Source organism: Equus quagga, chromosome 5 (genome assembly GCF_021613505.1).
Source record: "Equus quagga isolate Etosha38 chromosome 5, UCLA_HA_Equagga_1.0, whole genome shotgun sequence".
Classification (NCBI taxonomy): domain Eukaryota; kingdom Metazoa; phylum Chordata; class Mammalia; order Perissodactyla; family Equidae; genus Equus; species Equus quagga.
Genome location: NC_060271.1, coordinates 33,182,980 through 33,196,953, shown reverse-complemented (window position 1 = coordinate 33,196,953; position 13,974 = coordinate 33,182,980). Strand labels below are relative to the sequence as shown.

At 54.6% G+C, this 13,974-nt stretch overlaps 1 protein-coding gene across 7 annotated transcripts in view; it reads right to left on the bottom strand.

The window, feature by feature from the left end:
* Positions 1-1,719: 1,719 nt before the first annotated feature.
* Positions 1,720-13,974, bottom strand: part of ECE1 (endothelin converting enzyme 1) — a 101,695-nt gene continuing 89,440 nt past the window's right edge. For all 7 annotated transcript variants that reach the window (XM_046663317.1, XM_046663318.1, XM_046663313.1 and 4 more), the window contains 8 exons: positions 13,250-13,348; positions 12,680-12,757; positions 11,071-11,174; positions 7,957-8,067; positions 7,186-7,253; positions 6,272-6,462; positions 5,342-5,437; positions 1,720-4,393 (listed from right to left, as the gene is read on the bottom strand). In XM_046663317.1, coding sequence (XP_046519273.1) covers positions 4,217-4,393; positions 5,342-5,437; positions 6,272-6,462; positions 7,186-7,253; positions 7,957-8,067; positions 11,071-11,174; positions 12,680-12,757; positions 13,250-13,348 — 924 coding nt within the window. In that variant the 3' untranslated portion in view covers positions 1,720-4,216. The remainder of the gene's footprint in view (positions 4,394-5,341; positions 5,438-6,271; positions 6,463-7,185; positions 7,254-7,956; positions 8,068-11,070; positions 11,175-12,679; positions 12,758-13,249; positions 13,349-13,974) is intronic.

Here is a 13,974-nt window from a genome sequence, read left to right as displayed (position 1 = left end):
ACATTCCAATCTGAAGGACAGGCAGCAAAAGGCTTGGGCTGTTCAAGGTGCAGAAAGGAGGCTCCAAGTGGGGAGGGGAGCTCTGGTGGGGGGCAGGCTGAGCAGGGTCCAGTGCGTGCAGTGGGGAGCTGGTGACGGGGCGTGACACAGTCTTTAAAGAGCTTGCTCTTCTGAGGACAGCAGTTGGAGGGGAAGGGGCTGAGCTGTGCAGGTGAGAGATGCTGGGGGCCATGGGCTCACGCACACCTGGGGGCAGGAAGACACCTAGTGTGAACATTCTGAGGAGCTCAAAGTGCGTCATTGTCTCAAGCACCCTCACAATCTCCCCAATATTTGTGGGTCACAACAAAGAGAAGAGAGAGCCCACTGTCCATTTTATAGCTAGAGAAACTGAGTCTAAGAGGAATTACTTACTCCTTTAAAGCAAGGCAAGAGCTCCTTGAGTGGGTGCTTACCTAGGCCACCACTCCCCCGTTAGTTAAGGCTCAGCTGGACATCTTGTCTGGTCACCCCAGCCCACAGGGCTCTTTCTCTCTGTCATTGGTGTATGTGGGGATGGTCCCCTCGATCATATATTACTCGTGGCTATCTGTCCCTCCAGCTGTCCTTCCACCCATCCATCCACTTACCCAGCCGTCACTGAGCCCACAATGTGCCTGGTCCTGTGCCAGGCACTGGGCTGCTGGGACGGTGCAGGCACCTCCATAGCCTAGAGAGCTGGAACTTCTGTGTTATGGGTTGAATTGTGTCCCCTCAAAATTCATATGTTGAAGTAGTAACCCCATTATCTCAGAATGTGACCGTATAGGGTCACTGCAGATGTGGGCCCTAATCTAATAGGACTGGTGTTCTTACACAAAGGGTGAGAATGTGGACACAGAGACAGACATGACACGGGGAGAACACCAAGTGAAGACGAAGGCAGAGCGCAGGAGTGCTTCTACAAGCCAAATAGCGCCGAAGATGGCCAGCAAGCCACCAGAAGCTAGGCGAGGGGCCTGGAACAGATTCTTCCTCACATCCCTCAGAAGGAACCAACTCTGCTGACACCTTGATCTCAGACTTCCAGCCCCCAGAACTGTGACACAATAAACTTCTGTTGTGTAAGCAAGCCCAGACTGTGGTACTTTGTTCCACAGCCCTGGCACTAACACACTCGCGTAGGAGAGGGATGCCTGTGTGAGCCCCCTAATCTGGACTGGAAGTCAGTAAGAGCTTCCTAGAGGAGGTAATGCTGAGCTGGGCATTGAAGGATGGGTAGGAGTTTTTCAGGCAGAGAAGTCAGGAAAGAGCACTCTAGGCAGAGGAAAGAACATATGCAAAACCCAGGAAGAGGCGTGAGTCTGTGTCAGGGACTCTTCCTAGAACCTCTTTGAATTTCCATACTCCTGCCTGACCCCCAAACCCCTGAGCCCTGGAAACCCTCTGCCCACACCCTTTGCTCCAAGATAAGGGAAAAATTACTTTTACCGAGAGGCCGCTTGGTGACGTGCACTGCTCTCACCAGCAGGGGGTGCGCACACGAGCACATGGATGAGGGAAGCTGGGCACAGGCAGAGGAACCTCCTGGCATTTGTCAGGATCCAAGGCCCCTGCTCTGGGGAGGAGGTGCAGCCAGCCCTGACAACGCTACGGTGGGCAGCTCTGTGCTGGCCGAGGGCCCTCCCAGATCCCCACAGACACGCCACCCTCGGAGGCCACACACTCAGTCACACGGCCCTTGGTACAAGTACTTTATTACAGTTACAATAGTGCCCCACCAAAACTACAGTAGCACAGAACATAATAATACAAAAAATAGATTCCCAGCTCCAAACCCACATTCATGGACCCACAGAGAAGCCAGCCCTATGCCTCTGGCTCTAAGGGGAGGGGTCTCTCGGAAGGCAGCGGCCCATCCCTCAGCCTTTTCGAAGCTCTGGAAGGGTAGGGGTAGCGGGGGACGCTTCCTTTGCTTCCATCCCTGCTGGGCCTGCGCCTTCCTCTCCCCGCCCCCCTCCCCCTCCCCCTCCTGAAGCAGCGAGCGCAGCCTCTGTTCCCTCTGGCTGGACCCTCAGCCCTAGGACGCTTGCTTCTGGCTGGGAGGTCCCAGTATGGTGCAGACCGACACTCTGGAGGCTGTGACCCTCCACGGGGAAGGAGGGTCGGGGGAGAGCAGGCCGGGCAGGGTCCAGGACTGGGAAAGCTACCTCTATGTGGCAAGGTGCGTGTGGCGGGCTCCTGCCCCTAGCTCCTTCTCTGGCTCTGGTCCTACCTTTCCTCTGAAGAGCCACTAGGCCTGCTGCTTGGGGGACCACGGCCTTATCTGGAGCCCACCTCCACTGCCCCTGCCCCAGCTCTGGGGCTGATGTGAAGGTGGGTGAGGCAGTGGCTGAGCTGTCTGCTCCTCTCTGGCAAGGAGGAGTCTGGCTTCCTGGGTGATGCAAGTGCACTGTGGCAGTGGGGGCTGGCCGGGGGTCTGGCCTGCTGAGATGGGAGCACCATGGCGGGCATGGGCTGCTCCTGCCTCAGTCACAGGTGCCTGCTTCCCCCAGAGGACCAGAGTAGGGCTACAATTAGCTCCACCTGGGGGAGCCCCTGAACTGTGACCTCAGGGAGGGGACAACATTGCTGGTCCCCTGACAGCACAGATCAGACTGACCAGGTTGGGGGAACCTTCCCCCCACAGCCTCCCAGGGCTGAAAACATCCCCCAAGAAGAAGAGCCCATCTAGCTACAAGTATTGTCTTAATGTAACCCAAGGGGCTGAGAGTGGGACGGAGGCCAGCGAAAGCTCAGGGGCTCCTCAGACTCCTGACCTGGGTGCCGCTGACCTGCAGGCCACAGCTCCTGGGCTGCTGTGAGAGGCAGCTCTGTGGGCACTGGGAGCAGGGGGTATGGCCTTTGTTACAGTCAGGACCCTTGGAGGATTCACCGAGGAGGCCAGGGAGCCCCGGGGGTGGGGGAGTGCCTCCTTGGGGTTGAGCCCAGGGCCACAGCTTCACATAAGGCACTAGAAAACGGAGGGTGAGCTGTCGCGGTCCCGGGAGCCAGGCCCAGGCCGGGGGGCGGAGGATGGAGCCCACAGGGAGGATTTGAGCTGCGTAGGGGAGCACAGCTCTTTTCTCTTTTCTCTTTCCTCTGGGGAGAGGGTCAGCAAGGGAGACCCTGACGTGGCTGGGATGGGGGGACTGCTGCAGAGGGAGCAGGCCCCCAGGATAGACATGGGGTAGCCAAAAGAAGAGGGACGGAAAGAGGACACCCCCGGCACGGCGGAGTATATCTTCGGGGGGGGGTCTCAGCCTCGCAGGGCTCCCGTGGTCCGGATCCAGGGTGCTCGAGAGCCCCAGACTAGGTTTGAGGACCCTGGCCTGGCCTCTCTGCCTCAGCTATCAGTCCCCAGCAGAGACTCTGGGGATCAGACCTTCCTTGCTGAGGTTCCCACTTTGGACTCTGGGGACAGACGCAGGCATGCTGAGAGGGGGTTGCCAATGAGTTTGGCATCCTCGAGCTGGCCCCTTCCCCTGCCCGGCCTCCACGCCTCTCCTCTCTGCTCCAGGTGGCGGCAGAACCAGGTGACCGGGCTGAAACTGCATATCCCAAGGACTGAGGCAGCTCTCGGGGGACCCACTCAGCGGCTGGGGACCCTGCCTCAGCCCCACCTTGCAGCGAGTGAGGACGAGAGGGGCTAAGTCAGTGGGGCTTCCCTTGTCCACAGGTCATTTAGAAAAACAGAACATAATAAATATACCAATCCTTTCCTTAAAAAAAAAAGTGTTTTAAATGCATTATTTCCCTGAAGATTTCCAGTGTATTCCACATGTTTAAAAAATAGTTTCCCCAAAAATATATCTTTAAAGCATTTGACACAGTGGTATTTGTGGTGTATCTGGCGCTGGATGTGGGCAGGGGGCTGTGTCCCACTGCCCTTGTCGGCGGGGGGCCCAGGCCTGGCGAACAACCAGCCTGAAACCCAAATGCCCGTTAGAGGTGACGCACGTGTGCCTGGGATGACAGGGTCTTCACAGGGGATCAAACCTCGGATTATGTTGAGAACCCACATCGCAGGCTCAGTTCCAGCTGAAAACCCTCCAGTGCCGGGAAGGGGGCCCCAGGTGGCCAAGGGGGCTGGGCGATGCCCTGGACACCGGATGGAGGCGCAGCCTTGTTGGGCGCCCCCTGGGGCTTGTCCTCGGCCCCTCCCCCTCCTCCATCCTGGCTCTTGGTGCTTCGCTCCTCACCAGACTTCACACTTGTGATGGGGGTTCATAGGGGAGCCGGGCGGGCACTGGAAGTGTTCCGAGAACTCCCTGGAGTTGGAGATGGAGCCAATGACCCGGAAGCGGGAGGGGCTGTGGGGATCGGTGATGAGGCCTTCATGGGAGCTCTCGGGCGTGCGGACGGAGCACCAGACCTTTGTGAGGGCAACAAGGGAGAGGCAAGGGTCACTGTGGGGTCCTGAGGCCGCCAGATAGGCCTCATCCACAGTAGCAGGGGAATGAGGCCCCACCTGGTTCTGAGACCCTAGGGTATCAGGAGGGCCTGCTAAGTGGGTAAGAAAGAAAAGGGGGCTGGTGTGTCCCCATCCTAGCATCCACTACCAGTGTTTCTAACTGCGTTCCCGCAGCCAGAGCAGTGTCCCTGTCTGTCCCAGGCACCTGGGTTAGACTTCATCTGACCAAGGGATTCGGCCCCCAAACCAGTTTGGAAACCTCAGATTGAGTCCAGATCACTCACATCCTGTGCAGAACAAACTACCCAATGGCCTGGTAGCTCTGGGTGCCAACAGAAGGCTATAAGCTGAATGCAGCTCAAAGGACAACTTGGGGCATCTAAAAATCTTTTCTTTTCTTTTTCTGAGGAAGACTGGCCCTGAGCTAACATCCATACCCATCTTCCTCTACTTTATATGTGGGACACCTGCTACAACATGGCTTGCCAAGCAGTGTACAGGTCTGCACCCCGGATCTGAACCGGGGAACCCTGGGCCACTGAAGCGGAATATGTGCACTTAACCGCTGCACGCCCCAACCTGGAACATGCGCACTTAACCAGGCTGGCCCCAACCTGGAGCATCTTGAATCTGAGAAATTTCCAGAACTCCAGAACCAGAAGGCCATTAGCGATCACCTTGTCCTCTCATCTACCTGATGCAGGAATCCTTTTAATAGCATTCTTCACCCTTCCTTGACTCTCTCAAGTGACAGGAAGTTCACTTTCTTACAGGGTAAATGCCCTGTGGATGGTCCAATGAGCTAGGAGGCTCCTAATTTGAGGGGAACTTGCCTTTTGGCTCTCGGGGCTCCTGGAACATCAAGATGGCAGAATTTGCCTGAGTTTGGCTTTGTCCTCATGAACTCACCTGCGCAAAGCCCAGGAAGAAGAGCTGGTTATTGGTGAGACCCAGGGTGGGCAAGGTCTGCTCAGCCCCGTTCTTCTTCACCCAGTTCTGGTAGGCCTGGGAGGGGAGAAAGCAAAGCTCAGGGGTCCCATGACACAAGAGTAGGCAGGGTGGCGACGGGGGCTAGTGTGGGAGATCTCAGAATTTCCACCCTGTCGGGGCAGGGACTGGCTTCTGGGTGTATCACCCACCCCACCTAGGTACTCAGGCCTGAACCCTAAAATTTTCTTTGATTCTTCTCTTTCAGTCAAAGCAAACAACCCCAAATCTGACCATTTCTCTCATACTTCCCATTGCTCCATCCCATCTCTTGCCTGGACAACCTCACAGTAGTTTTCTAACTAGTCTCCTTGACTCAAACTCAGAGTTGACATAGCAGCTTCACTCATCGTTAGAAAGCAGGGGCTGGCGAACTTCTCTGTCAAGGGCCCGAGGGTAAGTCTTTCAGAGGTTACACGGGCTCTGCTGCAACTACTCAGCCTGACGCTGTGGTGTGAAAGCAGCCACAATCTGGAAACAAATGGCTGCGTCCCCCCCAGACCAGTATTTGAACCCACAACTGGCTCCATGACCAGTGACCCCTCCCTTGCATCTCGGGCCCCTGCTGCCTGAATGGGTGTGGCTTCCCCTGCAAAGGTAAGAACAGGCAGGTCTTTAGGTGCGGCCAGCCCGAGGTCTCCCCTGTGGCTCTCAGTCGGGCCGGACTTGAGGGTCGAATGCCTTCTCTCCACCGATCTGTGCGAGGTGCCTTCACAGCCACCCCCTCACCCGGTCCTCACTCCACCCATCTCACGGATGAGGAAACCAGAGCTCACGGAGAGGCCGCAGCTGGCTGCCGCGTGTCTGAGGAGCCAGACCTGGGCCCGGGGCGTGTGGGGAGGGGCCTCTCACCCGATAGGCCGCCTTGAGGCCCCCGTTGTCGGCGATGTTCTCCCCGAGCGTGTGCCGGCCGTTCACCGGCTCCCCGTTCACGCTGTAGTTGCCGTACTGCCCCACCATGCACTCGGTCTGCTGCTTGAAGGCCTCCACGGACGAGTTCTTCCACCAGGGCCGGAGGTTCCCATCCTTGTCATACTCCCTCCCTGCAGGGTCCGAGGGAAGCGTTGGGTCAAGGGGAAGAAGAGGCAGGGCCGGGGCCAGCCGCTGCTGACTCCTCCCGGGGAGACTGGATTCAGGTGGCCGTCCACCCGTCTTCCGACCGGCACTGGGGAGCTGATGCTGGTCTGAGCGTGAAGGAGCTGGATGAATGAGCCAATCCAGGTGGGGGCAGAGGAGATGGAGGAATGCGATGCATGCTGGCCAAGGGCCTCTGCCTGGAGTCCCGCAAGGGGTATACAGAGCTGGCAGCGCCAGGGTCAGGGGACGGGCCCCGGCCTCCAAGGTCTCACCTCCTCCTTCTCAGCCTTGGGGTTTCCAAGGCAGGAGGCACTGAGGATTCTGGACATTAGCTGGTGAGGGGACTAACTTCAACTCCTCTGACTGAGGTCAGACAAGAGAAGTCTCTGGAGTAGTGGAGAAATGTACACTCCCCACTGACTACAAAAAATATCCACCCCTAAGTACTGGACACCTTCCAGGAGCAGGGTGCTCCACTGTGCCCATTGTACAGACAAGAAAACAGAGGCGTGGAGAAATGATGGGACTTGCTAAAGTTCACACAACGGCAGGTGGCTGGGCCAGGATTTGAACCCAGATCCTTCTGTCTCTAAGGCTAAGACCCTTGGACGTGAAGGGAGCAAAAGCCGAAGCAGTGGGGCCAGGAAGCTGATGGGCTCTGTCTGAAGGGGATCCTGAGGATGCTGTACCTTGATCATCAAAAGCATGAGTCAGCTCATGGCCCACGACGACACCGATGCCACCAAAGTTTAAGGCCCTGGAGGGGAAGACACAGAGGGGAAGGTGATGCCTCAAGGGGAGAGACCATCACTTCCTGGGCCTAGAGACACAGCAGAGTCCCTCAGGGCTCTGTGGGGACATAGCCGCAGCCTGAGCCTCCAGCCAGGCCCCTGAAGCCAGTCAGAGTCTGGGTGAGTTGGCTGGGGTCAGCCTGGGCCCCCTGCACGCAAAGCACTGTGCTAGATGCCCCACAGACCTGCGCTGTCCTCTTCGGTCATCTCAGAAGAGTGCGGCGTTATTAACCGACTCTGTAAGTGAGCCACCCAAGGCTTGGACCGGTTCAATCACTCTGCCCAGGGGCCACACAGTCAGCAAAGAGCAGACCTGGGATTCAAATCCAGGCTCGTGTGGATTTCATTTCCCGGACAGTGTGCCACCCCCCACCACCCCAGCTGTGACTATTCTCAAACATTGTTAGAGGGGCCTCCCCCCATAGACGGCTCTTGACTCCACAACACGCCCCAAGTTCCCACTGTGCAGAGGAAGCACAGCGAGTGAGGACGTGGTTCCCCCTGCAGCTTCTCTGCAAGTCTCAAGCCGCCTGGGCCGGTGGGGCAGAGAGCAGTCAGTGAGACTGGCTTGATCACGTGTTCAGCTGTGGGCCGTAGGGCTGGGCCGGGCTGGGGGTCCGCAGAGGGGTGGGGAAAGGCGATGGGGCGGCAGCTCCAGGAGCATCCTACTTGGGTGAAGAGCGGGTGTAGAACGGGGCCTGCAGGATCCCGGCCGGAAACACAATCTCGTTCTTGGTGGGCGAGTAGTAAGCGTTCACCATGGGTGGGGTCATGCTCCACCTGCAAGCAACACACACGTGAAAGGTCAGGCATGGCTTGGGGAGGCGCGTGGGGCAGCGCAGCTGGAGGCTATCAAGAGCCTTAAAAATGTGACTCCCCTTGACTCTAGGCCCAAGTGCACCCACATGCAAGAAATCCACAGCAGCACTGTCTTTGAGAGGGGAAAACTAGAAAACACTCAAATGTCTATAAAGAAGGGATCGGTGAAATCTGATGTCACACCGCACAATGGAATCCAGAGGCTCTTACAAAGAGCAAGATGGACCACATATATTGAAAAGTCTCCACCGTCTAGGCTCAAAATGTATCGATCAGCAGTTCTTAAAGTGGGTCTGTGGACACCTGGGGAGGGGGGTCCTCAATTCCCTATCAGGGGGTCTGCAAGGTCTATTTTCATAATAATGTTAACATGTTATTTGTCTTTCCCACCATGTTGATGTCTGCACTGATGGTGTAAAAGCCACAGTGGGTAAAAATGGCAGAGCCTCAGCTGAATCAGCAGTGGCACCAATTATTCTTGTGGTCACCGTGTTCTTCACCAGAAAAAAAGGTGAAGTGTCCATTGTCACTTAAGGACATCCTTGATGACGTAGCATCATTATTAATTTCATTGAATCCAGGCCCTCAAGTATGAGTCTTTTAATATTCAGTGCGACCAAATGGGAAGGACACATAAGCACTTCGGCCTTTTTCAGGGAACATCCTTTGCCCCTGAGGGGGTGACTGACAAACTATGGCATTTCGGACTGGGGTCTCTGGCAGGCATTTTCTTGAAAATGAATAAATTGAGCTCATCACCTCAAGGGAAACAACTGACACCATTGGTTGCCAATGATAAAAATTCGAGGTTTCAAGAAAATTTGAAGTTTCAAGCAAAAAGTAAAATTCTGAAAAACTGGTATCGATCACCACAAACTGAACTGTACTTTCCAACACTTAAAGACTCTTCTCAGGAGGTCAGCGGTGATATTAACAAATGTGGATTTTTTTTTTTGGATATGGTCTAATGACAGGGTCATTATTTGGAAGATACGGAAAACTCAGTGAGCCACTGTTTTCCAAATGACCAAGGCATGGTGTTACAAAATCACGCATAGGTACAAGACCCGTTCAAAGGGCAAGACAGATGGAGGGATTTTAAGAGAGTAGGAAAAGTTCACGGATATGGTTTCAGATTCCACAGTGCAATGAATCTTTAAGAAATTATGCCTTGTTGAGTTTTGGTGTAGTATCAGTGAAAAATGCACAAGTATCAGAAAAGACTATTAAACTATTCCTCCATGTTACAACTGCATATCTGTATAAAGATAGTTTTGCTAAGTATTTCAAAATAACACACTGCAACAGATGGAATGCAGAAGCAGGCCTGAGAATCCAGCTGTCTTCTGTTAAGTCAGACATTAAAGAGATTTGCAAAAAGTAAAACAATACCTCTCTTCTCACGAAACTTTTTTTTCTTTAAAGATTGGAGCCTAAGCTAACAACTGTTGCCTCTTTTTTTTTTTTTTCCTGCTTTTTCTCCCCAAAGTCCCCCAGTACATTGTTGTATATATTGTTTTTAGTTGTGGGTCCTTCTAGTTGTGGCATGTGGGATGCCGCCTCAGCGTGGCCTGGCGAGTGGTGCCATGTCCATGCCCAGGATCCGAATCAGCAAAATCCTGGGTCACTGAGCGGAACACGTGAACTTAACCACTCGGCCATGGGGCCAGCCCCTAAACTTTTAAAAAAAATAGTTCTTTTTCATAGAATTTGCATAAAAATTGATATAACCTCCACAAACAAAAAGCTCTTTGGGGTCCAATAATTTTTTAAGAGTGTAGAAGGGACCCTGATGGTATATAGTAAGGAAACATTTGGCCTCTCAATTATTTTTCTGGTGTGGAGGGGAAGGCCAGTGAGGAGTGGACCGAGACAGAAGGGACATTTTCTCCAAGAGCCTGGACAGTCACTCTGTCTCCTCCAGGTGTGCCCCACAGAGATGTGTTAAAAGGCGCCTGAAGCCATGGGAAGATATTGAGGAATTTAAAACATCATATTTATATTTAAATAATCATGGATATATTAATAGGAGACAAAATTTAAATGAAAAACTAAAAGACTTCAGGGAAATTCAGAAGCTGTGGCAGTACCTGTGCCCTATTTTGGAGATAAAATACTGCCTTCGTGTGCGTTTAGGGGGTACTCTGGTTGAAGACCAGAAACTTAGAAGAAACAGAGATGGTCAAACCCATGTTTTCCACGAGGGGGCGCCAGAGGCAAAGAGAAGTTGCCCTCACCTTTTGGTGAGATTTATTCCCAAACCGTTCTAAGCAGGAGGGAGCTTAGTCTGAGAACTAGTACTGGGTTGACCATACCGGAGTTTTCTGAGGAGACTGTTGAAAAAATAGATATCAGGTCTCACTCCAGATTATTTTGATTTAAGAGGGTCTGGGCACAGGCCAGGATGCTGCATTTAAAACAAAAATTCCGCAGAGTTCTACTGTGCAGGGAGGTTCGGGAACCACGGCTGTCAGAAGCCCACCCAGAATCTCGCCTCTGTGGGGGAACTGTGTCTGAGAACCCGCCACTCCTGTCAGTGCGGAATTACGGGAAACCAGCCCGGGGCCCCCTCCGTGCCAGACACTCCCCAGAAGTTCTCGCACTGGACTGTCACAGCCACCCACGAACCGGCTCCTCCCATCCCATCCGCAGATAAGGACGCAAAGGCTTCGGAGGTTGAAGCGGCAGAGCTGGATTGATGCCAGGTCTGCTCGACTCTAGAGGCCAGACCACTCTGCCCGAGGGCTGGGTGCCGGGGCAAACAGACTCGAGCTGATCCCAGCTCCTGGCTGGGCAACACTTTCTTGGTCTTTGGTTTCCTCATCTGAAAAGTGGGATAACAACAGGACCCACTCCTCAGGGGCCCTTCTGACAGTTACATCCGGCATGTGGTCAGCGGTGCGGCGCCGGCGAGCTCAGCCCCGAGCGCCCCCACGTGCCTTCCTTGCGAGGCCCGGGACTCACTGATCTCTGTTGGGAGCTTTCCGGAGCTGGTCGGCAGTGACTCTCCAGGAGAAGTTGAAAAACCGCATGGCGTTCTCGAAGTAGAGGTCCGGAACCGCGGTGTACTTGACAAGAAAGAGCAAAGTCCAGGATCAGGGCCCGTGCACCCGGGAGGCACCTTGGATCCTCGAGTGCAAACCCCTTCTTCTAAAACTGAGCGAACCAAGACCCCGCAGGTTAAAGGTCTGGTCCGCGGGTCAGAGGCTGGAATGGAGGGCTCGGGGCTGCGGGTTTGGCTCTTCCCTAGGTCCTCACCCTGCGGGGGCCTGGCACCCTCTCCCCTTCAAAGACATGCTAAGAGCCTCCGCCGCCCAACACCCACAGTGTCACAGGGCTGCACGGACCTCAGGCAGGAACTATCTCCAGCAGAACCTTCTGTGATGACGGACACGCACTATGCCTGTGTTGTCCACTATGGTAGACACCAGCCCCATGGGGCTACTGAGTATTTCAAATGTGGATAGTGTGACTCTCAGTTTAAAGTAATTTTAATTTAGAAATTAGTTAGTTAAATAGCCATCTAAGGCTTGTAGCTACCACACGGGACAGCACAGATCTCATAAATCAAGGCGGGACCTATCTCTGAAACATCCGGGGACAGGCCTCATTGCACATCACCACCCACTCCGCCCAGCCCTTTGGTTCTTCTCAGGTGCAAGGTTCTCCCTTAGATCCACTCAAGACCTTTCTGGCTTCTCGTCAGGGCTCTGGGAGAACGCTGGGCCCTCGGGGACAGGACTCTGATCCTGTGGGCTCTGCTGGGCTTCCTCCAGGAGCCCCTGGTCTACATCATGACACCCTGGGGCATCTTAAATGATTCTCAAGGAAAAAGGCTGCAGTATGTGTCCCATATTCTCAAGTAATTTTAATATTCTTAGGTTTTAAATATAACCATAATGAGAGGTTATTATAAAATGCCTGAATTCACAAATTTCTATCACAAGAAGATGTGAAACTTTACCTTTGGGGGCAGAAGCACAATCCATTTAAAACTGATTTGCCAAGAGCCCTACCCCCAGGGATGTACCAAGCACCCCTGCTGCCTAATGAAGCTGAAACTCGCATCTAGGATTCACGCCTCCTCCTCTTTTCCATCAGCATTTCGAGGTGCAAATGCGAAGGTTTCCCCGGGAGGGTGAGGGAGGCGTCTGGGGGTAGGAGGCGACTCTGGGGGCTGGGAAGGAGGCGGTGGCATGAGGGGCTCTACTCTTTACTGCACCCCTGATGTTTCAGGGGCGCCAGTTCTCTCCGCACCTGCTAGGATTGGTTACCTCCGTCATCTCCCACTCATAACGGAGCTGACCACTTCCAACGGGGCATGTTGCTGGTACCGGCTGCCGGTGGCTCCAGGGAGGCAGAGGCCTCCAGCTGGCCCAGGAGAGGAAGGAGCAGCAAACAGCTTCCTCGTGCCTGATCCACCCCCAAACCCCACACCACAGCATCTCAAGATGTCTCGACAGTTATGGTGCCTCCAGCATCCCATCTGGTCCCAATCTGCCTTTGTCCTTTTCCAGGTGGGGACCCCCATGGGCATTGGGGAATGCAAGGGGGCAGGGTGGGAGCCACTCACGTCGTTGAACACTTTGTCAAGCTCCTTGGGGTCCATGATAAAGTTGGGGTAGCCTATCATGTTGTAGATTGCATCCGCCTGGACAAAAGAGACACAGAGGACGGTGAGCACCCAGCAAGGTTGGCAGGGCTGGCCCCAGCTCTGTGCGCGCCAGGCTCAGGCTCTGGGCCAAAGGGAAACAGGGCCAGGCTCCTCCCACCTCACGGCTTTCACATCTTTCTGGAAAGATTCCTCTCTTGCACTGCTTATCCTTTGGCTCCCTGCTTAAATGTCACTTCCCAAGGGAAGCCTTCTCTGGCCACCACCCCACTGGGCTGCACCAGATCCTTCGTCACGTCTCCCTGCACCTGCCCTCACACACTCAGCACGGTTTGCTTTCACACAGTCATTAACACGATCCTGTGTTCAAGGCCGTTCCTCCATCCTGCCGGACTGTCCGCCCCCTGAAGGCAGGACAGCATCCTTGCTGTGCTCACCACATATAACTAGCCTCTCCCTCATCCACCCTCCTCCATCTGTGGCTGCTGCCTCTGTGCTCAGCCACCCCCTTCAGTCCCTGGCGAGCCTCACCTTCTCCTTGGCTGACTTCCGAGTATCTTCATCCATCCACTTCAGGGTGCTCAGGCTCTCCTCAAACGCCTTCTTGATCTCCAGGATGATCTCGCTAGCCTGAGGGGACAGAGGCTGACAGTCAGGTCGGGGCACTGGACCTGCCTAAATGCACTGGGCGCCCCGTGCAGAAAGATAACGCCAGGCCAGCGGCTGAGCTCAGGTCCTGGCTCAAAGCCTCAGGCCCCCAGGTGCAGACTAAGAAGGGGAGCCCCAGCCAGGCTCTCCCAGCCTGGTCCTCAGACCACTCATGCCCTGCAGGCCAAGCCTGGACTTCCGTAAACAGGGCTCATGGGCAAATACACTTAGGACAAGCTTTGGGAACGTCGGAAAAACCTATTCCCTGCGGCCTTTTCAGAGCCTTTATGTGTAACACGTGCTACAATTTTTTCCCAAAAGAACTAGAATACATAGCCTTTCCCAGACTTAGCGAGCCACAGAATTCCTTTTTGATGGAATGGCTTTAAAATCCAGAGAATTGGAGTTCTGAGGAGCAGTCTCCGAAATGCTCTGTTCAGGCTGGACATGAACAGCTGCTCTCAAGGGCAGTAATATCACGGCAGACCTGGAGGCCGAAGATTCGAGAGCCAGGGACGGTGGAATCACGCAGCAGAAAGAGCACAGGGGCTGGCGGCCAGCAGAACTCAACTCAGATTCTGCATCAGCCGCTAACAGGCAAGTCTCAC